We start from the raw sequence: 26,585 nt of genomic DNA on the forward strand, positions 1-26,585 counted from the left end.
TGGGGGGAGGCGGGGGGGGGGGGGTTCAACATCCAACCACTGTCGAAGTATATTCCCGTTACGCAGACGGTTGTCGTCTGAGCTCAGACTAGCAGCAAACAAAACAGTGACATGCGTTTCGTATCTCATGCCGAAAAACAACAAAAAGGAATTCTTGATTCTGTAATCCAGTGTATTCAAAATAGTCTTAAAATAAAACTGAGGGAGGAAGGAGGGGAATAAATTATAAAATAATAATAAAAAAAGACAGCACTAGCTACATGTGAGGCTCACGAAAACAAATCTAACTAAAGACTTGCTTAAATGGCATCTTCTTGGCTCGACTTTCCCCTTCTTATCTCGGGAGGGAGAGGTTTGACGAGAGGGTTAAAACGGGGGGGTTGACGGCGGTTAAGAGGCAGCGATGGACTGGAGGTGGAACAAATCCCTGTTCTTCATTTATTTATTTCTCTTTATTTCTTTTCTACAACTGTCGCCCTCCTCCCCTTCTGATGGTCAAATCCCGGCTGACCGATGAGCTTGGAGGGTGGATTTGTTTATTAAGACTCTGTTTGGAGGAACGGGAGGTAACCCACCCCGCTAAAACTAGTCTGAAGGAGTTTAGTTTTCACTCTACGAGGCCGGAATCCATTCACGCTCTGGTTTGTGGATTCTAGCGGCCAAAGTTTCTCTCTGTATCATGGGAGCCTACTTGGACATTGCCTGGATGTGCTGCAGGAATTCATGGTAGGAAGAAGCCGACTCAGACTGATCCTCCACCAGGTACTGGAAGAAAGTAGCTTTAGCCGAAGTATCGTCCCTGCGGCAGAACAAAGAGAAACAAAGACGAGAGGGTTAGAGGGGATGGCAGCAATGAAGTTTTATTATTATGGATTCCACTGTATGTAAGGCTGGGTATTGTGTGAACATTTGACATTGTAGTGCAAACTTCTCAAATGTTAACACAAGAATAACCGGTAAACCTTTTTAAAATGTTGTATTTAAAATGTTAAACTACCTTGTACTGTTGGAGGAAAACTTCTTGTTTCAGTTATAATGTAACTATGTACTTTTTGTAGATCACCTCAAGAAATCTCATCCAATTTATCAAATTTCTTTGTCAATTTGACAGAGCGATGCAAACATTCTCAGTCCGTTTGCACTGACATCATCCACCCTCCACAACAACACTGTGGTGTAAACATGTGGTGGAGCGACAATGCAGTGCCACAGAGGAGATAGAGAGAGATGGAACAGAAACAATGGGTCCCCTGTGGAAGACTTTACAGCCGCTGTCAATCAATGACCTCACTGCTTACTACGTGTTTACACTGGAAATATATTTTCTGTCAACCTCACACCGAACTCTGCTGGGAGAATGATTCCAGTCATTCCAGACACAAAACTGGCCCCACCCTGTTTCTGTGTGGTTCCTATTGGTGTGAATGGGACACTGAAGTATGGCTGCAACGACTTATTAGTTTCATACAGATTTGTCTGTTGGGGGCGTCTTGGTGGCTTGAAGGTTAGGACACAAACCATGATATAAACTGTAACTGCAACGTCTCCAGTTCAATTCCAGCCAGGAACCTTTGTTGTATCTCATCTCTATCTTACCACCCCTTTATTAATCTGTTGGCTAGTTTCAATTTAATAGTTTAAAAGAAACATGTCAGAGCTAAAGAGGCCGACTTTAAGATAGCTGGTTTTGTTTGACAAATAGTCCCAATGATATAAAACAGAAAAGCAGCAAATTCTTTTTTTTTTTTTTTTTTTGAGAAGCAGAATATTAGATTTTTTTTAGGCCTTTATTTGTATAGGACAGTTTTAGACTTGAAAGGGGAGAGAGAAGGGAAATGACATGCAGCAAAGGGCTGCAGGTCGGAGTCGAACCCGCGGCCGCTGCGTCTATATATGGGCGCCCGCTCTACCAGGTGAGCTAACCAGGTGCCCAATCTCAAAGATTTTCATTTAAATAAATGTCTATTAAGTCACTATCACCGAATGAGGTAATGTAATGGGGATTGCGCCTATGGCCCACTGATGAAATCCCTTGCAGTGCAGTATTACCAACAGGATGTCTTTTTGCGACAATCAAGGGGAAGAAATACACAAGCGGCGCACAGTTAGTGATGCGTTTTCCATTACCCAGCAGCGATTGGTCCGCCAGTGAGGGTAGCCGGGGCTAATGCAATAGATTTGCTCTTCAACTGCCAACTGACTGACATCACACATTGTTTGGATCTCTGGGAAGTGAGATCCAAAAACCCAGCTGCAATTACTGCTTATTGCTATAGCTAAAGAGAACCAAACAGAGATCTTTGAGATTGTTACTTTGATCATTGGTCAATTTCGAAACTACGCTATCTTTAAATGTATTGAATAATATTCAGTGCTAGTTTACAGCCTAAAACCATCCTGCCCAAGAAACCCCACTACAGGCTGACCATGACCTCGGACCTCAAAATAGGCTGTAATCTCTGCTTTGGACTGGTTCATTTTTTCATATTTGAGTATCTTGGTATGGTGGCCATTTAGCATTAAACATTTTGGTTTTACATTCATTTTGGGTGGAGTGAAGAACAAAGTAGGCATTGTTTGGCTGCTTCAGGGCTTACACAGAGAACAGCAGAATATCTCTTTGGGTTCTTAAATTGTACTCCTCAATTTGAAAAATTGTCACAAATGTGTGCCTTCTGATATTAGACCCTGCTGGTAACTTGGTGGAGGTGGAAGAGGAAGTGAAACCCATTTGGCTGTTACGTTATTTTGAGGTCAACTGTCAAAAGGTTTAAAAATTTAAATAAAAGAAGGACCAAAGAAAAAAAGAAGAAAAAGCCAGCATCTGGATGTTAGAAGATACGCGAGTGTCAGTTAAAGTCAGATGGTAATCCAGATGTGAAGCAGTGCTTACTTGACGACGTGTATCATGGAGCTGAACGCTCGGTTGTCCTGCAGCCAGTCGAGAAACGCTCGCACTCTCTTAGACAGAGGAGTCCCCAGCTCAGGAATGTGACTCTGGGAATTATAGAGAGAAACAACATTGTTTTCACTGCTGTGTGTCTCAGATGGGAAAACACATTATGTAAATTCACTTAAATCATCTCGTCTACACAACATGGTTAACAGAAATATGCCGGTGGTTTTAAAGGTGGGGTTGGTAGGTGGCTCTGGGATGCATCGACCCCTTTCTAGAAAAACACAATAGGCAGCATAAATAAGTGCTGACGGTTGCTTTGTTCTGGATGTCCCCATCACGCCCACAGTGTGGTAATGACAGAGCTTTCTAGCCGCACAGTTTGTTAAAATGCATGAGTTGTTTTCTTCTTACAACAAAGAGAATAGCAGTGCTGTTTTACTGTGAAGCAAATCTGTGACTCATTTTCAGGGGAAATATGTAAAATGCTGCATTGCATCATTCATGCAGCAACTGGGCGGTGGTGAGTAAAACAATACCACCATTTCCCTAATCACAGTTATTGCTTGTCATTTCCAGACATGTTGGATACAAATGCGTAACGGTTGGCCTACTGTTTAAATGATGAACTGCTCATTTTGAAAGGACAGCTGCTTGTATACAGTTACAGTCTTACTGACCATGTTGGTGGGTATTGAAGCGTAGTTGGGGCAGCCCAGAACATCTCGGATGAACAAATCGTGGCAGCATTTGCCGATCCACAGATAAAAGGTCTGCAAAGAGAGAGAAACAGTCAGTCACAGAGTATCTACTCTTCCTTCCTGACAGACAGATTAAAGCCCCTGAAAGCTTCAAATTTCTCCATATTATATCAACATATTCATGGCTATGTAAGCAACACTAAAAGTTAAAAAGGCTCAGAAAAACATCTTCAGGTATTGTTTAAGTGTTGTTAAACACTCAAAAACTCTTGATTAGTGTACGGAAATGTATGTAGGATGTATTGCTCACAGTAAAAAGTTGATTGAGAAATTAGTTTTAAAATGAAATCAATAGTTTTAGCACATAATTTCTTTCTTTTTTGACACATTTCTACTACTACTGACCAGGAATAAAACTGCTCATAACGTTATATTTTACACTGATATGCAATGTCTTTAGATGAATGATTCAGTTTCCTCTCAGGGTGGAAAATCACTTGCATTAAAGCATGGGACACTAAACTCAACAAAAACTGGGCTTTAACACTGCTGTTGCTACTTTAAAAAGGTGCTCTAAGTGATGTCACGCGTTTTTTAGGCTACTACATTTTTTGTCACATACAAACTCTCCTCACTATCCACGAGTAGGGTTGGGCATCGTTTGGATATTAACGATTCTGATTCCAATTTTTTTTTTTTTTTTTTTTTTCGAAACGGGTCACATGTTTATTTCACAAATAAGAGGAACGTTTTATTTTGATTCAAAAGGTGGGTTGCAGTTTGACAGGGCTTTTTCAATGTAAAATAAAGCCACACTAGAGCACCACTTACTGTGCTCCATGGCTGCCACACAACAAGTGCCTGGCCGCTACAGAAACCAAAACTTGCGCATGTTAAATTTGGAACCCACGATTAGATTTGAAACCAAATCCTCCAAACGATTCCGTTAAAGAAACAATTCCGATGGAATTGTAATTTTTTTAAACGATTCCAAGTAGGAATCGGTTCTCGATGCTCAACCCTATCCACGAGCTGCCTGTCCCCTGAACATATTGTAAAAAAAACACGGTCTCTGTAGACAGCCCAGGCTCCACAAACAGCAACAAAAACTAATTGTGCCAACCTGCACCATGAAACATAACAAACAGTCTTCCAGTGTTACAGCCAATAACTGACAAGAAAGATTTGAGGGTGGGGGTTGGGGGGTTAGTGTGCAGAAGCACGGAAGGGAGGGGACGGGATGAGGAGGAGGGAGGGGCGAGCTAACCTTGTTTTGTTTGAAAATACTTTAACGTCAACAAGAAGAGCTGTCACCCAACATCGCTTACAGCACCTTTAAGGCTCATAATGGCACAATAACTGCCACACACAGCACTTATCTTTCCTATAGGCCAAAATAACACTGCACTTGTCTAAATTATGCTTACAATTATCTACATTTTTTTAAGGAAACAAGACAACTAGAGAGATTTAGAGAACTAGTAAAAAGTGAGGAGAACTAAACATGATCGCGGACATTCTGTGAAAAACCCTTGAAGAACCACATCCCTGCACAGTGTGTTATGAATAAATTATACTGAAAAGCTTACGTTGCCACAGTCCATGAGGAAAGCTCCATCTCTGGTCAGCGTCTCAGCAGACAGGTGGAGCAGATGAGGTTGGGGAATAACTGTGTTGTTCAGATGGAGCGCCCCCTGCAGGTGGGACACAAAAAGGTGCAATGGATTAGAGACGGAGGACACTCAAGGTCCATTTATTTTTTTGGTTTTAATTTCATTTAAAAGTCACTCAGGTACAGTGAGGGAATCCACACTCACAGCTTCAAAAATCTATAAGTAATATTGTCATTTGAAAATAAAATAATAAATATACACTTATTATTTATGCAGCCTGATGTCGCCAAACATTTTGAAACTCCCAAACTTTGAATTAATAAACCGACTAGTCCCTAGGGGTGGGAATCACCAGAGGCCTCACGATACGATATCATCACGATACTTATGTCACGATACGATATTATGGCGATTTTAAACATATTGCAATATTCTGCAATATATTACAATTTATTACCTTTGTAGTGTACCTTTTCCTAATTTCTAATTATGTCCCCAAAAGGAAACTTTGGTAACCTCTGTTTTATCTAAAAAGATAAATCTTCTGTTTGTTCATCTCACTTCAAGTTTATTGCTGCAAAATGGGATTGTCAAGCAGACAAACTGACCAACACACATATAATAAAAGATCGATTCTTGGCGTCTGTGTATCGATACAGTATTGACACAGAAAATATCGCGATACTATGCTGTATCGATTTTTTTTCCCCCCACCCCTACTAGTCTGTGACTACCCAAATATGACTCAGCTCAGTCTTGTCCGTGTGTCCTACCTGGTCAGAAATGTTGTCCAGCCGGTACAGGTCAGGATGAACCATTCGCATCAGCTGCTGCAGCGGCTGCGTCTTGAACTCACACATGGCAAAGACCCGCTCGTCCAGCCGCGTGCTGGTGCCTGTCCGCAAAGCTTTCTGTAAAAAAGAAATAGGACTCTTTTTAATGTGTGTGATAATACTTTATTTCTTCTTTCGGTTATTAATTTACATTTTGCTATTTTCTTGTTTTCAAGCCTTGACATTCACCCCATACTTGGGACCCGCCCCGGTACAACAGTTTTCTATCAGTTTCTGGTACTGCGGGTTCTAACTGTCGGACAAAATGGAGTTCAAATCTCGTTTACTGCCCCTGAGCTGATTTTCAGCCACTGGAGGATTCAAACATCTGCTAATGTTTTGATTAGATTCATTAAGCACTTAGAAATACTAACTGAATATCATTACACTGTAATAAAGGTGGATTAAGCAGTGACAGTAAACAGTTGATTCAAAATGGTTACTCATCTGTAATTTGACATCCATCAGGAAACAGGGATTTAAATGTTTATGGTGTAAACTGATGTGGTCAGACCCATAGGGGTATTTGTCTCAGATGACGCAGAGACTGTGAGAGTGTGTCTGAATGTGGACGCACCCTGGATGTATGAATGAACAAGTCCTGGGTGGATGAATACAGTCATTGAACATATAGGGAGTCTGTATGACAGTGAACTCAGCTTTTACTATGCGATTGTGTGTGTGTGTGTGTGTGTGTGTGTGTGTGTGTGTGTGTGTGTGTGTGTGTGTGTGTGTGTGTGTGTGTGTGTGTGTATATATATAAAGGAGGGGTAGTGATTATGTAAAAGCAGTTTATATTTTAGGATGTGTAACTGACGTAAGGGTGGATTACTGGGTGTTAGTATGGAATGTGTGTGTTTCAGGCAGTTTTTTATGTGTGGCTCTGTGGGTGTTTTTAGTCGTATGTGTCATGTGCTGATGCCTGTCTAGCAGCCACACCTGTTTGAGCAGAGAGAGGATGTAAATGGGGAAGAGGCACAAGGCAGCAGGAAAGACGAGGCCGGACTGCTGCAGGTTGGACACGTTGCTCTTGTAGGCGCTCGCCAGATCCACCACCGCATTCGTCAGGGCATCCCGAGCATCTGTCAGGCTGGACGTTATCGACCGGTCGATAGCTGAAACGTGGAAAAAGATTAGATGGAGACGTGTCTTACAGCAAACAGTATGACATGTTAGTACGTTTCTCAAAAGGCTGTGAAATGCCTGCAACTCATGAGGAAGACAAAGAGTTTAATTGTTTTACAAATTTAAACTACAATGACATTAAACCATTGCTTTCTATTGCAAGGATAATTTTTCTACTTTCTAGTTACTTTTCTACTGATTCTCCATAATTTCCATTTTTTCCCCTGTTGTGTTTATTTACAATGTGGACAAAAAAGTTAAAGCAATGTATTTAAGAAAACTGTGACAGCTGGTGGCTTATGCAGCAGACTCACCCATGTCAGCTAGCAGACAAGTGATGGCCTGAACATCAGCTCCGGCATACACATCACTCAGTTGGTTGACCACCGGCAGACACAGAGTATGGACCCGGATTCGCCTTTTTCCTACCGGTATAGGACGGATAAATAATCAGAGACAGTAATACTACTTGCATATAGCATCATCAACAAAACCACAAGCTCCTACTGTTGGCTGCTGGAGCAGGTGAGGTTTTTACTCACAAAGTATTGTGTAGCGGTAATTTCACTGACCCACACAGAGTTCCTCACCATGATCCAAGTGTGTCTGTGTGTGTGAGTTTGTGTACCTTTACTAGAGGTGTAGAGCAGAGCAGCCTGGAAGCAGGCCAGAGAAGAGTCTGCTAGTGAGTCGTCAATAGACATCTGGACAGCGAAGGCAGAATCCGGGTTGACATTGGCCAGGGACAGCAGGTCGGTGGAGCGCACAAAGAAGTTACCGTGGAACGTATGGATGGATAAACCTGAGGACAATCAGAGGATGAGGGAAGAGACAAAAACAATGTTTGAAAAATGTATGCAAAACAAGAAGACAAGCTGTAATGGAAAAATATAGCACACGTTCAGTCGTTAAGAAGGCAAAATGTCTGACTCCGGTGACCCCGTTACCTTTAGTGCATCGTATTCTCATGACCGCCTCAAAGCCGATCTTCCTGGTGAGGTAGCGGTCCAGATCCTTCTGGAACTTCTCCAGCTGCGCCGGGTTGTGGATGTAATGGAAGGAGGGGTAGTAAAAGATGCTGCCCGCTGAATACTTAGAGATACATGCTGAAGAACAGGAAGAAGGAGAGAAGTATTTAATTATAATTCAAGTAGCAAAAATAAAATAAAATCCCCTATACATTGAAACATGCAAACACGTCCGTATACCATGTTAATGGTATACGGACATGTTTACATGTTTCAATGTTTTGGAGTATCCAGTGCTCGCTTTCTGTAGGCTTTTAAAAGGTAGCCTTGAAAAGTTTCTAGCTTTCTCCCCTTGAGGACAGCAGGGGATACAACAGATACCGGTCCTCTATTTGAACCCATGGTCATTGCTGTGAAGAAAAACTGACTGCAGCTGCAGTCCTGTGCGAAGGAGAAAGCTACCAACTTTTCAGATCCACCTTTGAAGCCCAAAGTCATCATTTGATACTCAAATGATAGATTTGTGAAAAAGATTGTGTCCTAGTAAACCAGTTAGGGTTGGCAGATAGACAAAAAACCCTAGTCCCATGGGCTTTTTGTGGCTGTGACACAGACATTGAATTGAAATGTTGGGTGTTCTTACCTAGCGAAGCAAGGTCAGCGTACTGGGAGCTGAGCAGGAAAAGATCCACCCCAATTTGTTGCCCTGAGCAGTCCAGTGCGAGTTTCTTATAGAAGTCTGTGGCTGGGGCAAGGTGCTGAACTCCCTGAAAAGATAGACTGATTACAAAAAGAAATCCTCTTGTTTGGTGTTCTGCTCTGTAAAGGAAGAAATCGCCACCAACAGCTTTAGGGAGTTCCAGGGAGTTTTTCCTCAAAGTCTCCTGTGCTATTAGATCATTTTTATTTTGATTAAACTGGCCACTAAATGATGAATGATATGGAAAGGATGCAGACTGGGTTAAGAGTATATTTTCTTTTATTTCCATGTTTTTTTTTCAGCCCAAAATCCTCCTGAAAGCACAGAAGTTAACAAAAAAACACTTTCCCTGAGAAAGAAAGCACATCTGTTCCTGCTGTAACTTTCTGGCAGTTTATTCAGCTCAAACACAAAACACAGATGATGAAGATCAATAAATCACAGTCCTGGGATGGCAAAAACACAGACTTCAGCTCGGCATCCTCCATGAGTGCTCTCTCTCTGAACTGAAACGTGAGATCCAATTATGACGTTGTGGCTGGTAATAAAAGTGAGTTGTGGCTGGAATATAAACATAACAGCACTGACAATGCCAAAACAATAAGTATAAATCCACACAGCAGGGGGTGTGGAAGAGCCATTGTCTTGCTATATTTCATCGGTCATATGGTTTGTTTTAGGCCTCATAAATCACAGAGTACGCAGCACCACCGCTTACTATTTGAAAAATGAAGATGGCTGGTAAAAAAAAATAAAAAATAAAAAAGGTAAAAACAATCTAAAAAAACATGCTAAATAGCAGTAACCACAGAAACTCAAACTTCAATCAACAGTACATCAAAATAAAAAGAAAGTTAATTTAATTGTCAGGATGTGCTCACAAAACCTTAAAATGCTCCTCATTGGTACCTTAGTGCTCGAGCGCTGGTTGGGGTCTTCCCTCGACTTCAGCGAACCGGCACCGAGCGTCGGCAGCTGCGTCTGAAACACTGTGACGCGGCCCCCGGTGGGAGACATGAGCTTGAAAGCTGCTTGTAATGCCGGGCCGAGGGCGCTGTGGGTCTCCTTGGTCTGGCTGAACATGCCCGGCAGTGATGTCAGAAGGTCCTTCACCAGCTGGAGGAGGGAAGGGAAGGAGGAAGAAATATAATTGAGAGGGAGGGAGAGAGAGAGAGAGAGAGAGAGAGAGAGAGAGAGAGAGAGAGAGAGAGAGAGAGAGAGAGAGAGAGAGGGGGGGATTGAGGAAATCAGAAAATAATGAGAGAACGGGAAGAAAAGAGTGTGATTGTAGCTATTTATGTTAAAAACAAATATTGTACCTCCTTGCTTTCCTTCAGGTTCACCATTAGACTGTCATGAGACGGTATGAAGATGTCTGGAAAGAAAAGAAAAAAAAACAGACATCTGGATTACAGCAGAAACATTTATGGCAATTTGTTGTAAGACCAGCAGAATCACAGTGGTGTAAATCCAATTTTTTGTTTTTTAAACATTATTTGATGAAGATGTGGAAAGTGTCTTGCACTAAATTAAAGATATTATTAAAATCATTAAAGAAATCCTTAGGTGAAGGATAAAATCATTAAAATGTATAATTCACCATTTATGTAAACTAGTCAGCAACACAATAAAAATCAATGTTAATCATCCTTTTTCTTCATACCCTGAGATGACTTGCTCGACTGTTGGTGAGCATGCTCTAAATGATAAGGCTGTCTTCCAATATGTAAATAAAATATAATTGGAAATGGATATGGTTACATATCTCAGTGATAAAATCTAAATTACTTTTGTTTTTTAAATGAAATCTAAGAATGAAAAGACTTTCATACTGAGGTAAAGATCAACTAAAAAAATGTGCAGGACTGAAATGTCTCTTTTCACACTTATATTTTTTTCTACCAATGTGAAGTCTTTGTGCATCTGAGGAGCTTTCCAACCTCTTGACTACTTAACTCATCCTATACACCTTGTTTATTCCTTGATAAGCTTTGGTAAGCTAAGGTTCTCTATTTTGGTGTGGTTAAAAAACAAAGAGTATGCAAACTGAAGCCTGATTTCAGTGAGAAGATGTACCATCTATGTCCGATACCACCAGCATCTGTGGCTGGGACAGTCCCTCCTGGAGGTTGTAGAAGTGGATGGTGTTGTCGAAGGTGAGGAAGCCCACTCTGGTGCGTGTATCCCCAGGCAACCTGAAGCACATAACAGCCCTTTGTCAGAATGGGTTTAGATGGAAAACCCCAACAAAACTTTTCCCGAGAATTGTCTGTGACAGCCATTCATAACCATCTGCTTATTTTCAAGAAATCATACAAATAAATATGAAGGTTAACAATTCTAATTTATTGTGCTTTAGTGCAATCGTTAATAAAAATTAAAAAAAAAACTCCTAAAGCAGCCACATTGAAACGTTTAATGTATGGATTATCAACAACACGCACTTATCCAGGTTGTCCATAAGTGATTCACAGAAGAACTTAAGGTAGCCCGATTCCACAGCATTGTGAGACACATCGAGAACAAACAGGTAGGCCGCTGGCTGAGGGGGCCGCAGCTGAACACACAAGAGGTAAAACAAACACACATGATTAGTGGGGATGGATGTGAAAATAGATGTATTGTTGCATGTCTAATTTGAAGTCCGTAAGATTTATTCCAGTTAAGTGTCACTCTCTTTTGTGGCCGGGTTGGATCAGTGGGTAGAGCAGGCGCACATATACTGAGAGGTTATGCCTCGACGCAGAGGTCCAGGGTTCGAATCTGACCTGTGATGATTTCCTGCATGTCTTCCCTCCTCTCTCTCCCCTTTCTCACCTAGCTGTCCTGTCAAATTAAAAGGTGTATAAGCCCAAAGAAATGATCTTAAAAAGTGTCACTCTCTTTTCCTGCTTCTCTTTTAAATTAAAGTTCTGGGCGCCTGGTTAGCTCACCTGGTAGAGTGGGCGCCCATATTTAGAGGTTTACTCCTCGACGCAGCGGCCGCGGGTTCGACTCCGACCTGCAGCCCTTTGCTGCATGTCATTCCCCTGCTCACTCCCCTTTCATGTCTAAGCTGTCCTATCCAAATAAAAAATTATCTTAAAAAAATAAATAATTAAAGATCATACAGTAGGAAATCCCTTTGCCTCAGATGTTATAACACTGAGACAAACACTGCCCTCTAGTGGGCAAACAATCCCACTACATGAAAATTCACAACAAGAACAGTCAAAAGTTTCGGGACAGAAGAGACAGCTTACCATGTAGTCTGAGGAGGCGATGAACTCCACAGTGGCGTTTTGGACCTCTGGTCTCTTATGGGGCTCGCCATACGACCTGGTGACTGGATTGTACATAAACTCATCTGGAACTGAATAAGAAAATAAAAAAGAAGTAGGTATGACCTGCGCAAAACTATGTAGGACACAAAATTATGAAGGTATAGAATAATTATAGGTCTGGGTACAAAAATGCATTCATACCATCATTGACCCGATAACAGAGGTTGCACTTCCACCTGCGCTGGTCCAGGAAGGTGACAAATGGATTGATGTAGGTGCGACAGGAGCGACAGCGCACTATTGTGTTTGACGTGATGACCGGTAACTGCTGCAGAGTGAGGAAGAAAAAAAAAGAGGGAGAGAGAAAAATGGAGTAAATAATGAGGGAATATAAATGGGGTATAAATGTGACTTGGGAGCTTAACATTTTACAATTTGTGCTTGTTCTTTTCAAGTTTAGTGGTGACCTTTAGCAGAACATTCCTCCACTTGTGCCTCGGCAAACGACTGAAGAGAAGCTTTGTTTCAGTTTCTTGGGGGATGTGGTTGAACGGATCTTTGGATCTGTGGTCTTTGTATTCTGTCTCTGAGGTTTCTACGACTCTGTTCTCAAGGACTTCTCCTGCTGAGGTAGCAGGGTCACCTGAGAGTCTTCTACATTTTTCCTTAAGAATATAGACCATTTATTCTTCAGCATACCCCGGCAGCTACACTCTATAATTGTTAGACAAATTTCCCCAAGAAAAAACTAACTTTGTTGTCCAGCACAGATTATGAAGTGCTAGTAAACCAAGCACATTTGTTTGGGAACTAAAGCAGAGCATATTCATAGCCATTTTTGGGGGGCATTAGCCTTTAATAGACAGGACAGCTGTAGACAGGAAAGGGGGGAGAGAGAGGGGGAAGACATGCAGCAAATGGCGGCAGGTCGGACTCGAACCCTGAGCCGCTGTGTCAAGGACTGGGCCACTGCATATGGGTGCCCGCTCTACCAGGTGAGCTACCCAGGCGCCCCTATTTTTGTTTTTCATAAATAATCAGTGGTGCCCGGATTTAGAGGTGAATGGTGGAACTGTAGAGGAGAACAAATGTCTGTTTTTGTAATGCAAATTTTCCCAAGCACAGAATTGTGCAGTGTAAAATTGGCAAGTGTTGTAGTGTGAAACCTGCATCCATGGCGTTACAGTCATCATCTACTGTACTATGAAAGCAGTAGCATTGGAGCAGCTGTTTCACAGTCCATTGGAGACTATGAGTGTATTTGGCAGTATTTTTTTACTGCATGAATATAAATAAAAAGGCAATATCATATTTTATTCAGTGAGTCCCTAGTAAATGAACTTAAAATATACTTGACCCTATTACAACTTTTTCCAGCCACTGTAGCTGCCCTGAGTGAACAAAGTTTCCAGCCACAACTATTTGGCTATTACTTGTTTCTCACGTGACATCAGTGCATCTCTGTTCTCCGTCACTTCATACCTTCTGACACCACATTTAGAACACCTCTATAAATACACTCACATATCTTCCTGCACCTCATCATCATCATCATCCTTCTCCTCCTCCTGCCTGTCCTGCTGTCACTGCAGCTGCTCGTCTCAAAGTACCGTCTACAACAGACGGTTCACTATGCTATTAGTGGGCAAAGACTACTAAGTTTTCGATAATATATGTCATGTTTTCAGTCTTCAGTTAGTGAAATTTAATTTAAGTTTCTATTGCAGTATGTCGGGCCAGTTCTGACATCAAAGTAATGACTGCTGTCACCAAAGTTTGTAATAATACCCTGAGCCTTCGTATAATAATGTAAATGTTTTTAAGATTGTTTCAAGATTTGGCAACTTACTCAAAATCCTCAAATAGCCCCATTAGCCATACCTTAAAAAGGTCACATTTTATGCAATATGCACTATTTTTCATGGCTTTTCAACATAAACATAAATTATTTCAACATAAATGTCTCATGAGGTCATCTTATTTAAGAAAAGACCATCCTCTCTCCTCCTTTCGTGCTCCTTCTATGAGGAAATGTGTCTACCAAAATGACAGTTGGATCTGCCTGTCTTTGTGAAGACCCAAGGGGCTTGTTTAGCATAGTACCACCTCCAGTTATGGGGACCATCCCCACCCACGCAATATCTAGTTAATCAACCTCAGTGACCACCATTGTTAAAGAAAGATTAAAGATTTGCTTGGGACATGAGACAAAAAATGGTTTGTGTCTGGATATTCCAGGGGGGCTTAGCCATCAGATCATACCTGTAAGTCCCTGAAGGGGTGGAGGAGGAGGCCCAGAGGTAGCCTGGCTTTGTTGAGTAAAGCCTGGTTCTGGGGGATGCTGGTCAGGGTACACCTGAATGTCCTGATCAGCAGAGACAAACGAGGAGAGAGAACGCGTATTAGATAACACATCCACAGATTACACAATGACAGAGTGAGAGATTTACAGAAATAGTATTGAGTATTTGAGAAAAAGGATACCTCCAAATAAACAAACAAATATGAACTTTGAGCAAAATAGCATTTTTTTTTATGATTATTTTATTTTTCGAACTTGGGCCGCTGCAAAGGCCTCATCCTACATGGGGCGCACGCTCTTACTGGGTGAGCTAGAGGTCGCTCCAGTAAGCAATTTTAAACAATTGTTTAACCCAATAGTTAAACCCCCGTTCACTTTACTTACTGTGGACTACAGTTGACCTTCTTGAGGTCGGGGCTGAGGTTGGGTTCGGGGGCTTCAAGGGGCCTGGGGGGCAGCAGGCTCCTCTCCAGCAGCAGGTTGATCGGACTCAGGGCCTCCACCTCCAGCTCTGGCACCCCACTCAGCCCCCCTAGGGCCGCAGACAGCTGGGACAGGTTCGGGAATGGCTGCAGAGGAGGGAGCGAGACATAACACATTTTTTTTTAAATGAATCAGAACTGGTGTGTCAATATGACCATCTGGTGAATATACAGTGAGTCCAATATTTACTCACAGCAAGAATCACATAGAAGTAGTACATAGCTTCAAATAGGCCAAACCACAAGTGCCACATGTAAGTAAACTTTAGTCTTTCCCACAAAGTGTCTGATTGGTTCTATTGTTTCTCCAACTGAGGAAACAGCCAACAGGAGCAAAGGCCGACCTCTAAATCACTTAACAAAGTTTAGGATGTGGTTGAAAATTCAGAGATCTGGAACCAGGCTGCTGAAAATGCTTTTCACTTGCAAATCAGAAACAACCACAATCAACAATAAGATAAAACAATAAAATCAAAAACACTTAGCTAAGTGCTGGCCTCACCTGGGAGTACTGCTGGTAGCTTGACTGGCCATATGGGTCACGGGAGGGGGAAGACTCAGTGTGGGAGGCCGGTCCCTGGGGATAGTCTGGCTGCATGCTGGGGTAACCATAGCTTCCATAGGGCGCGGCCTGGTTGGTCATATCATTGGAGGGAGGCATAGAATCTGGACAGAAGAGTTCAGCGTTCAACCTGATTATAACAGTGCGAAGGTCAGTGTAGCTGCATTTTGGAATAATAAGTATTTATGTGGGAAATGTGTGCGTGTCCCATTTGCATCCCAGGCTTTTACATAAATCGTAAAGTGCATCTCATTATGCTTTCACTGCAGAAATATATCACCCCCCACATACCTCTTCTACTTGTTGAAATTGCTCCAACATGATTTATTTTAAAAGATGAAAGATACTTGGTTATTTGGCTACGTATAATTATTTTTGTTATGTTTTGCTGTCCCTATTTTCCATCAACCTGTTCATTTTTACTTCTGTTGAAGTGCATCTATGAAAATGGCCACACTAAAATGCAACATGATACATTTTCTCTTAATGAATTAATAAAACTTAATTCAATTCTTAGCATATAGAGTTATATAAAGGAGTATATTTAACCTTTTGATATATGGCTGCTTGTAGTGTTACCAAATGTAATGGCAGTGTAATCTACTGTTGGGGGTCACTGTTACTCTCTATAAGAGCAGCAACTTCATGAAATTACAAAGAAGACCCTGGTAAGCAGTTTTGGAACGTGGTATATTAGTGTGTAACCCTATTTAGATGAACAGTAGGTTTGTGATCAAAAAATACCTGGATAGCTGCCCCCTTCCAGGGAATCATAGCTGTTGGGCACCGGAGAGGCACTGCCAGTAGTGGAGGAGGAAGTGTCGCCACCTGAGAGAGGCACAGACAAAGGGTGAAACACAGAAAGAATTAAAAACTGAAATAAAAAGCAAAAAGACTGGTTGAGAGGACTGAAGTATGATATAGTTCAACAGGGACCCACAGGGATAGCAAAATAAAAAGTGCACAACAAAGAATAATAAAATAAAACAAAAAAAGTAAAACAAGAGCAAAGAAAAGTTAAAGCAAAGCAAAACAGGGAAGGCCTGAGCGACTCAAAGACAACTGTAAATTACGTCAATTAGAATGAAGGAAGGAGGGTCACGATAAAAAATAATGAAAAAAGAAGAGGAAAAGAAAAAAGGGGAAACAGAGGGAATGAAAAGAAGCTTTTTTTGTCTGGCCATGAAGAGTGCTGTGTTTGGACTCCCTCAGGCCTCAGAAAACATGATGAAAAGATGCATTAAGTCTTGAACAAGCATTCGTACAGGCCTCTGAAGACAGAATACATGGAGGGAGCGGAGAAAAATATGGGAGGATAGAAACATGAGAATAGCAAAAGATTACAAAGATGACGGGATGGCTAAAGAAATGCAGTAATTATCTCTCTCTCTCTCTCTACAACTCTCTTATCTGTCATTTTGTACTACCTCCTGATTCCGTCCATCCTCTTCATTCACACTCTCAGACATTTTCTGTCCTTCTCCGTTCTATAATCTCTAATGCACACTTTATAACATGCCTGACTTTCATGCTACAAAATGTAGCAATTAGCCAGCAACAGGAGGGGACTAAGACGTTTAGCTAATGTAAACTAGGGCTGCAAAGATCAATAGATTAGTTGTCAACGATTAAATTAATTGTCAACTATTTTGATAATCGACTATCGTTTTGAGTCATTTTTTTATTAAAAACAATTACAAATTCTCTGATTCCAGCTTCTCAAATGTTTAATATTTTCTGGTTTCTTTTCGCATCTATGACAGTAAACTCAATATCTGAGAGTTATGGACAAAACAAGATATTTGAGGACAATGTCTTGGGCTTTGGGAAACACTGATCGACATTTTTCAACATTTTATAGACCAAAGAAGTAATCGAGAAAACAATCAACAGATTAATCGACAATAAAAATAATCATTAGTTGCAGCCCTAATGTAAAAAATGCAATTGTTAAAGCTATAGTGCGTAGTTTCTGTCGGCCCCATGTGGAATTCTAAGTAATGACAACAAACCCCCCCTGCCCCACTCCACCCAGTTGCTAGTAGCCAAGGAGGACACTGAGGATTTAAAAAAACATGGACTCTTCAGAAGAGGTAATTAACTTCACTCGAGTTTCTGCGCAGGAAAGTCACCGGGCGACAATCTTCTGAACATAGCCATACTGACAAATACAAAGTTTTGTGGAGCTGGTAGTCTTAATTAGCTTTGTAGCAACTCAGGCCTAGTCCACACGTACATGGGTATTTTTTATAAGAGTTTTTCTTCCTCTGATAAAAAATAAATAAATAAATAAAAACTCCACATGAAAACGTAAAAACACGCTATCAAGTGCTGTCAAGAGCATGCCAAACCAACAGGTGGCGATATATCCCTAAACATAACTGCTTATTTACAAGAAACCGCCACAGGGCAACATTAATTTGTGACAGTATTGTCATTCTTTTCATGCACTTTCCCTCAACTTGCTTCATCATTTTTACCTTTAGTTAGTGATTTCATACATTTCCCAGAACGCCTAACAACCCATAGGGTTAAAAAAATAAAATAAAAAAAATACAGTGTATCAACGGCCCTTATTCAAAACTCAACAGTTCCTTTAGATGGGGCATCATGGTGGCCAATTTGATACATGAGACAAATACAAAAAATTCACAACATCCTGGTTTGAGACGTCATCCCACTCACTTTGTGGTCACACTTCCTGTCTGATTCTCTACTTAACTGTATCCAATCAACTAAAGGCAAAAATATAAAAATAAATATAAGTATTGTGGATGCATTGCATTATGGTCTATTGCACCCACTGTTTTTCCTCTCATGTCCAATAATGACAGGTTTTCCAGAAGGATTACAAGAGCAGAATATTGCAATGAACCCATTAATCCATGTGGGCCAAAAGGAGGGATCAGCCGCAGCCAACAGGCCTCTGGCAGAGAGCTCATTGGATGGGACAGGATCCAATTATCGCCAACTAAATTGGACAGCAGACAACTGGATTATCTTCTCTGGAGGAGGAGGACACCAACACAGCTTAGCCTTCTTCCTTCTCCAAGATTCTTCTCCTCTTCTTCTCCTTTCAGCTCATAGGTTAAAGGGTTAAGTAGCCAAGGGTTATAAGAGTAAAATAAATCTGTTCATTGTAGGTGTTGCTTTGCAGCAGACAGTGTTTTCCATTTCCCTTTTCCTTCTAACCCTCAACTGTTGTCTTAATATTTTGCTTGATTTATAACTTTGCTTGCCCCCAGGCTGTTGCCACCTCCGATTACTGATAATTAAAGCTCCTTTCATACTGTGGCCGACAGTGTCTCCTTTCTAATCTGTTTCTCACAAAAACAAGTGATCTGATTATCAAGAATCAGTGTGAACAGGGGGAAAAAAAGCTGCATAGTCTCTAAGACCCTGTTTAAACCTGGTTATAAAAAGCGTCGTGGGCGAACAGATCACAAGTGGACAATGCTAAATACAAGTGTACACGACCACCAAATGCTAATGCCTCTCCCGACAAGGAGAAAATAGGTCATCAATGCAGGACGTGGTGACAGCGCGCCAATGCTCTTTAACTTGCCATTTAATTGTTGTGTGACAGTCCACTGTTTTGACCGATGGAAGAGGTGTGGAATTCTGCTGAACAGACCCATCCGCTACATGACTGGCGAGATTGTGGACGTAGTAATAACTGTGCACAGGGCCTTTTGACCTTCTAGCTAAAGGGACGTAGGCATCAACGAAATCCGAACCCAGTTGGTCAGCTGGAGACGCATGATAGACACAGGTGTGAACTGCGATATGTCTCGGCTGTCTACATGTGTTTGGATCACCGAAAGGCATTTTAGAATCAAGTGTAAACAGGGCCATATGTGTTACAACATGTGCTTGAACAATCACTGCCATGACAACAGGTGCATCTTATGTCATTCACTTAAAACAACTCATTATTTTGGCATGAGTGGCAGGGTGACTCTGCAGGTTTGAATAAGAGGACACAAGAAGACAAAGAAAGCAAAACACTGCATGTGACTTCAATGAGACTGCTCTACCTATTCTAAAACTTTTATTATTTTATTTGCTGACTCCACTTTTTCTAATGTGAGGACTTTTCTTTGTTATATATATATATATATATAATCGTAAACTGAATCTCTTAGAGTTCAGTTGGTTTGTTTGCCACACAAAACAAGCAACTTAAAGATGTTGACAAACTTTAACAGCCATTTTTTTATATTCTGTTTGAATAAATTTGCCATAAAGTAATCCGTACAGAAAAGATGTTCTTATTAATATCACAATTCTAATTCAGATATTATCATGGAATCCAGATATGAACAACTGGTATTTTGTTGCAGCAGACAACCTGTAAGACACCTGGGATAATTGGAGAGATAACGAGGGGAGAAGCTGAAGGCAAAAACAAGCTTCTCTTTTCATTAAGAGGTGTAAAAGAGTGCTAGCTGTGCCCGTGCTCTCTCTCATGGGGAGCAGGCAAGTCAGCTAACATGTCCACAGAGACCCTGCACCTGCTGGCAGGGGAGTGGCTATATTTGAAAACTTGTTAACCTCTGGCTGATGACACAGCTGCTGAGGGATAGTCATCAGCAGAACCCCCGAGTGCTACATAACACACATAGTATGAGACTGTACAGCACAGTATTATGTGGTCCAGATACTTAAGTCAAATACGTAAATTTTTCCACACAGAATACTTAATTAAGTTCAGTCGTATTGATTATAAACATACTAATGCAATTGTAATGTAATTTTAAAGCAATGAAACATCGACATATTGGTGTTACACAGACGTTAAACATTTTCTTCTAATACTTCTTTTTGGCTGCCTGTCTTTATTTTCATGACTTGTTTTACCCTGTATTCTTTATTTATTCAGGGGAGTTTCTTCTCTTTTTTTTTAAACTTAGTAATTAGTCGGTTATGTCAGAAAATTGAGAAAAATGCTCATCACAATTTTCCAGAACCTTCAATTTGCTAACTTGGTCTAACCAACAGTCCAAACCCCAAAGATTGGCATTTGCAATATGAAAGCCAAGCAGCAAATCCTCACATTTTAGAAGCTATGACTCAATGTTTTTTCTCGATAAATATCTTAAAACTATTAATCATTTATTATAATTGTTGTCAATTAAATTCCTGTTGATCGGCTATTTGTTTCACCACTAAACACCTCAGAACAATTACGTTTCAAACACTTCTAATTCAAATCTAATGCCAACTCAATTCCATGAGGTCCACTACTACCTGAGTTCTAGAGCTGTACGATGAGCACAAGTAAGCACACAACTTATTAATTTACCTTTACCATCAGCAACCACAGTTGGATAACTCCTTCTACTGCATGACATTTAAGACAAGCAGAAACCAAAGATAATAAAGTTTAAAGATAAACCAAAATGCTAACCCACTTACCTCTCACCTTTCTGAGAGACAACATTTCATGTAAGTTTTCTGTGATGGAGCAACAGAGCAGGGTACACACAGATTTTAAAGAGGATTCGGTGTCAGTACTGATGACTGTCAGGGGGAAAGATGGTAGTACTGGGTGAACTTTGGAAGGCTGATGAGGAGGCAGCAGGAATAAGAGGGAGGGAAATATCAGATTAGCCTATTAGCAAGGGGAAGGCATGGATGATGAGCTGCAAACTGATTAAAACTTGTTGGTACGTAGAGCAGAAGCGACACAGAAGAGGAGAGCAGTAGAGGTCAAAAGGTGACATTGCATGGGTAGGGGATGGAAAAGCCCCACTGGTAAAAATGATAGGTACAATAAGGAGGTACAAAAGGTTTATGGACATGGGGATGCTTAGGACAGAGCCGGATGAGTTCACGTGGATGGAGAAAGTGGTAATGAATGGGTTGAGGCGAGATAAAAGCTAAAGCAGACCTGCTTCCTCATCCTCCTCCTCATCATCATCATCATCCTCATCCTCAGAGCTGCATGATGAGGGGGCCGCGGCTGGGCCTGAGGTGGTGGCAGAGGCAGAGCTAGCTCCACTATTAGCAACATATCCATACTGCATGCCTGTTGGAAGGGGGGAGTGGGAAAGGTACATGAGAAAAACTTTCAAGACTGAGGGAGGGCGACGGAGATCAGGCAGTAAACTTCATTCCATGTGGTGTTGCTAAGGCAATTAACTAACTTCTACCAATCACTGTTCAAAGTAGCTGGTGTTTTCCCCATTTTGTCAGACAAACTACCGGTGAGACCAATACTGATGATCTTTGCTTTCATGCATAAGAATTATAACCCCCCCTCCAGAAAAGTTGAAATGGGCAAAGATATTTTTAATTTTCTGGCGATGAGAGGAGGAGGGAATTTTATTTCCCCCAAAGTTGATTTCACAGGCAAATGTTACTCCCAGTCTGTGGACCACCCAACAAGCTCCACCAAACTTTTTTTTCCCCCCATAGCACACATTTTACTGTCCACAGAGTGAAAAATATGATATGGTTATGGTTATTGCAGCTTTTAAACCTCTTAAGATGTAATTTCTTTCTTTGTAGTGAAACTATGCAAAGCTTCAAAGTCAATTTGTATTTGCAACCCCCGTTATGATTAAATGCAGGTGCAGCTGGTGCAAGAATCCTTTGGTCTTAACCTGCTAAGCTGACAGTGGAAAGAGTCACAGGTCACACAGCAGCTGGCTGGCAAGTTCCAACTGAAACCCTCATATTTGTATAATACTCACACCTGCCCGTCTGAAAATGTGTGTGTGTGTGTGTGTGTGTGTGTGTGTGTGTGTGTGTGTGTGTGTGTGTGTGTGTGTGTGTCTCTCTGTGTGTGTGTGTGTGTGTGTGTGTGTGTGTGTGTGTGTGTGTGAGTGTGTGGAAATTAGGGCTGCACAATAAAATAGTTTTTTTAATCGTCATCAGCATATCAACTTGCACAACAAAATGTTTTAAACTTTTAATGGTGTCTTTTGTGTCATGTTTAATTTTTTTAATGTGTTTTTTTGTATCTAAACAGGCTAAGTGTTTGTATTTTAGCTGTATAAAAAGGCAGCAGAAAGGCAGAACATTGTACATTTCAACATCAGTTTATCGCAAGTTATATCGTTATCACATAATGCATATTTTCCTAACATCATACAGCCCTACTGGAAATGTACCACGTAATCTGCCGCACACACAATGTGCAGCTGTGAACATGTGAAACATTCATGTACACACACCTGCACTCTACATACAGCAGGATTTTAAACAATCCAACTATAAATCTAAACGGATGCTAGTGGAAGACTTTGCACCAGAAAAAGACAAAAACCAGGCACCAGAGCACAGCAAAACCAAGAGCTGTTTTTTTTTTGTTTTTTTTTTTTACACACACCTACCGTAAGTAAAGCAGCAGTTTAGAAAAAGTTAGAGAGTTTTCACTTTTCACACAAATTCCAACCAAAATACAAATTAAAGTACACCTTCTGAAACTAATGCACTGGGGTGGTGTTTCTTCTGCAAGAAGTGAAACAAAAAACAGGAAACGGTTTCATGTTGACAACAATAAAAAGGGTTTTTGGCCTCAACAATTTGACCAAAGTCACAAAAGATAACTTTAAGCTATTTAAAATTAAACATCTGCAACTTATATTTTGTCTAGAAATTTGACACAACTGCAGTTTGTCAACTTCCAACTTTGTACATACATTTTTGAGGCACATTGTTAACGTTTCTTATAGGGCTGTGTATTGGCAAGAATCTGGCGATACGATACGTATCACGATACATGGGTCACGATTCAATGTATTGCAATATATTTCGATACTGTGCGTAAGGATAGAGAATATATATATATATATATATATATATATATATATATATATATATATATATATATATATATATATATATATATATATATATATATATATATATATATATATATAATAACCTCATTCATTGTGTTTTCTTTTATGTCTATATTTACATTGTAGTTTCTCACTGAAGGCGTCAAAACTATGAATGAACACATATGGAATTATGTACTTAACAAAAAAGTGTGAAATAACTGAAAACATGTCTTATATTTTAGATTCCTCAAAGTAGCCACCCTTTGCTTTTTTTGATAACTCTGCAAACCCTTGGTGTTCTCTCAATGAGCCTCATGAGGTAGTCACCTGAAATGGTTTTCACTTCACAGGTGTGCCTTGTCAGGGTTAATTAGTGGAATTTTTTCCCTTATTAATAAAAAAGCAAAGGGTGGCTACTTTGAGGAATCTAAAATATAAGACATGTTTTCAGTTATTTCACACTTTTTTGTTAAGTACATAATTCCATATGTGTTCATTCATAGTTTTGATGCCTACAGTGAGAATCTACAATGTAAATAGTCATGAAAATAAATAAAAAACCGCATTGAATGAGAAGGTGTGTCCAAACTTTTATATATATTTATTATATATATTTACAAGCGGCCATTCATCAGTATCATTTTTGTGAATCCTGAGACTCAAAACATAACCTAAAATTTAAATCATGTTGTTACCTTGGTGATGGCCCGGCGAGGAATGGACTGAAGTGGAGGGGGTTCCTGAAGGCGGTCGGTCTGCGCCACCACTGCTGTGAATGACCCCACCGTAGGAGTCATAGCTCAGAGAAGCCCGATGGCTCTGGTCATAGTGTTCGTGGACTGTGATTTGGGCGGCAGCAAAGAAAAACAAAAAACACAAAGACGAAAAGGTTAGGAAATTTCAAACAGGAGAATGGAGGTCTGCGTAACCAAAGATCTAATGTCTGAATGAAGACTGACACAAGAACTTTAGCATAAAAGCAGTCACTGCCATCAGTCAAATATTCATTAAATATTAAATTCTGGCTGCTGGCATTCTCCTCAAATCTACAACTAACTTTAGGATTAGGGTTCAGTAAATCATTTTTCACACTTATACAGTATTGTCTGATACAAATGTGGATTTTTGTAAGAGTCTTAGCACAAATGCAAGAGCAAAACATGTTATGCCTTTTAGCTATGCCTACTCAAGGTAAGTGAGAAAAAAGTAATATACTATGACACTTTTGTTCTTTAGCTAATTTTAAAGCCATATTAAGTGACACACACCTGTTACCTAGACAAAACAAACGCAAAAAATGCTAGTGTTGGCAGCAAAGTATTCTACGGATACCAATACTGCTTATTAAACCTGATAATGACCAATACAGCTAGTATGCACAAGACCAAATGCATATAGTACTCTGGACTTAAACTATAGTTTTAAGGAATGTCTCTTTCCCGCCTGCAGCTGATCAGGCCCAGGCTAAATTAACCATTCACACATACCTGTGCTTCCTTGACCATTAACTGTCGGTGCCAGCTGACTAGGAGGAGCCACACTGTACCCAGGCTGCACTGCTGTTGTGGATGCAGGCCAAGAGGGGCTGTACTGATGTAGGGGTGCACCCATCTGGGTGGGCATGACTCCATGCTTCGAGGTGCTCTGGGAGGAACACAGGGTGCCGTACTGGCTACTTCCTGGGGCAGACGGGTACGAAACAATTGGGTAGATGGGAGCTCCAGGGCCGCCAGATGGTGCAGGCACCAAACTGGGCTGCTGCTGCTGCTGCTGTTGTTGAGAGTGCTGTGCTGGGGGAGTGGGGTACGACTGCTGTCCATAGTAGGATCCTGGAGCGGCATATAGTGGGTGATGCTGCTGCTGGAATGGCTGTTGGTTGTAGTGGGCATTTGATGGTGGTGGTGGTGGTGCTGAAGAGGGGAGAGTGGCATACGGCTGAGAAGGAGGAGCAGAGCTTGAGGGAGCACTGTATGGGGAGGGTGCTACATGATGCTGAGAGAGGTGGTGCTGCTGCTGCGGCGGCTTCTGCTGTTGTTGCTGATGATGATGGATGCTCTGGTAGTAGTTCGCACTGTGGGCACTGTTCGTTATGGGTGCTTTGCTAGGAACAGGAGTAGAGTGGGCAGGGATGGTGGGGCAGTTCTGTTGTTGAGGTGGTGCTCCATAGCAGCCTGTAGGTGGATGCATGGATTGGTATGTCTGTGTTGGACCTGAGAAGAGGGAGGGGGTGGTCAAGTGCACGTACAATTAGCTTAGTGTCAAAAAAAGAAATTATGTTCTACTTCCACCAAAGCTCACAAATACAGTACCCAACAGATGTTATCATTAGCCGCAAACAACAACCTTCATCAGCAGCTGTTTGTTCAGCAGTGAGGGGTAATACCCGGTTTGCTTTCTGAATATGCATCCCTGACAGCACAGCCATCACTGCAGACTAAATTATTTCAGTGCAAATTTAGTCGACTCGTTGTGTATCAGAGCTTCAATATAAAGGCGAAATTAGAAATCAATGGTCGGTCACAGCGTTACTGTATTGCTAACATTTATAATATCGTTGTATCTTAGCTTAAAAGCTAATGTTAGCCGCTAGCTAGCTATCTCTTTGGGGTTTGAGGTTAACGTTAGCTCTTAAGTTAGCTAATGCTAGCAGCTGACTAGCTTTACCTAAAACCATCAGTTTTTGCAGAGTTAACACGTCACCTTCAAGTATAGTTAATGGTACTGTTCTGAATAATACAAGAGAAAAATTGTGCAAAAAAATAAAAAAGCGCCTGACAAACATAACATCCCATAGGGTTAGCATGCTAACGCTGGCAAGCTGGCTAATCGCATCACCCGGCCTGCATTACCATTCTGGTAGGGGGGCGCAGCTCCACCGTTTGGCGTTGAGTTCTGGCTGTAGCTGACGTAGCTGTTCTGGTTCGTGAACCCCGGCGCAGACATCGCTCGGTCCTCCCGTCCTTATGCCCACAGATACACGGCTGGGTAAATACACATGAGCAGCGCTGTCCCAAAGCCTGGCTTCACCCCAGAGATGCGGCAAAGAGATTGCTGCTGGTCAGTGAAGACCCGAGCAGCCTGGCCAGGTCTTCTCGGCTCGGCTGAGAGCTGAAGCTTCCAGAGTCGGGATGTTGAGGGGCTTAACTGACTCCTGGCTGCGGTCCTTCCACTCCCTCTTGTGGATGTTCTATACGTAGTTTATTGTATGTATTACTTCATTGAAAATACTTTGATTGTAACGTTACAATATATATATATATATAATCCAATTTATAGTACATTATAATATAGGGTTGGTGTTATTTATAGGATTATCCCTGACCATTGCGCACATTGTGAACTTTTGC

The 26,585-nt window shown here is 41.2% G+C and overlaps 1 protein-coding gene across 2 annotated transcripts; it reads right to left on the minus strand.

Annotated features, from left to right (window-relative positions):
* Window positions 1-26,386, minus strand: sec24b (SEC24 homolog B, COPII coat complex component). 2 transcript variants are annotated; one of them, XM_039813647.1, is made up of 24 exons: window positions 26,088-26,386; window positions 24,726-25,448; window positions 23,934-24,077; window positions 21,339-21,476; window positions 16,190-16,273; window positions 15,386-15,549; window positions 14,786-14,970; window positions 14,362-14,464; window positions 12,301-12,427; window positions 12,079-12,188; window positions 11,281-11,393; window positions 10,913-11,031; window positions 10,156-10,211; window positions 9,746-9,952; window positions 8,780-8,903; window positions 8,116-8,274; window positions 7,797-7,970; window positions 7,483-7,593; window positions 6,983-7,158; window positions 5,984-6,121; window positions 5,187-5,291; window positions 3,577-3,669; window positions 2,894-2,997; window positions 1-799 (listed from the first exon to the last, which is right to left on the minus strand). In XM_039813647.1, the coding sequence occupies exons 1-24, from the start codon at window positions 26,179-26,181 to the stop codon at window positions 688-690; spliced, it is 3,663 nt and encodes a 1,220-aa protein (XP_039669581.1). In that variant the 5' UTR covers window positions 26,182-26,386; the 3' UTR covers window positions 1-687. The 2 variants fall into 2 exon arrangements, with proteins under 2 accessions (XP_039669581.1, XP_039669582.1); XM_039813648.1 differs by lacking the exon at window positions 21,339-21,476.
* Between the last annotated feature and the right edge of the window lie 199 nt (window positions 26,387-26,585).

The sequence above is a fragment of the Perca fluviatilis genome, chromosome 10 (genome assembly GCF_010015445.1).
Source record: "Perca fluviatilis chromosome 10, GENO_Pfluv_1.0, whole genome shotgun sequence".
In the NCBI taxonomy this organism is placed as follows: Eukaryota; Metazoa; Chordata; class Actinopteri; order Perciformes; family Percidae; genus Perca; species Perca fluviatilis.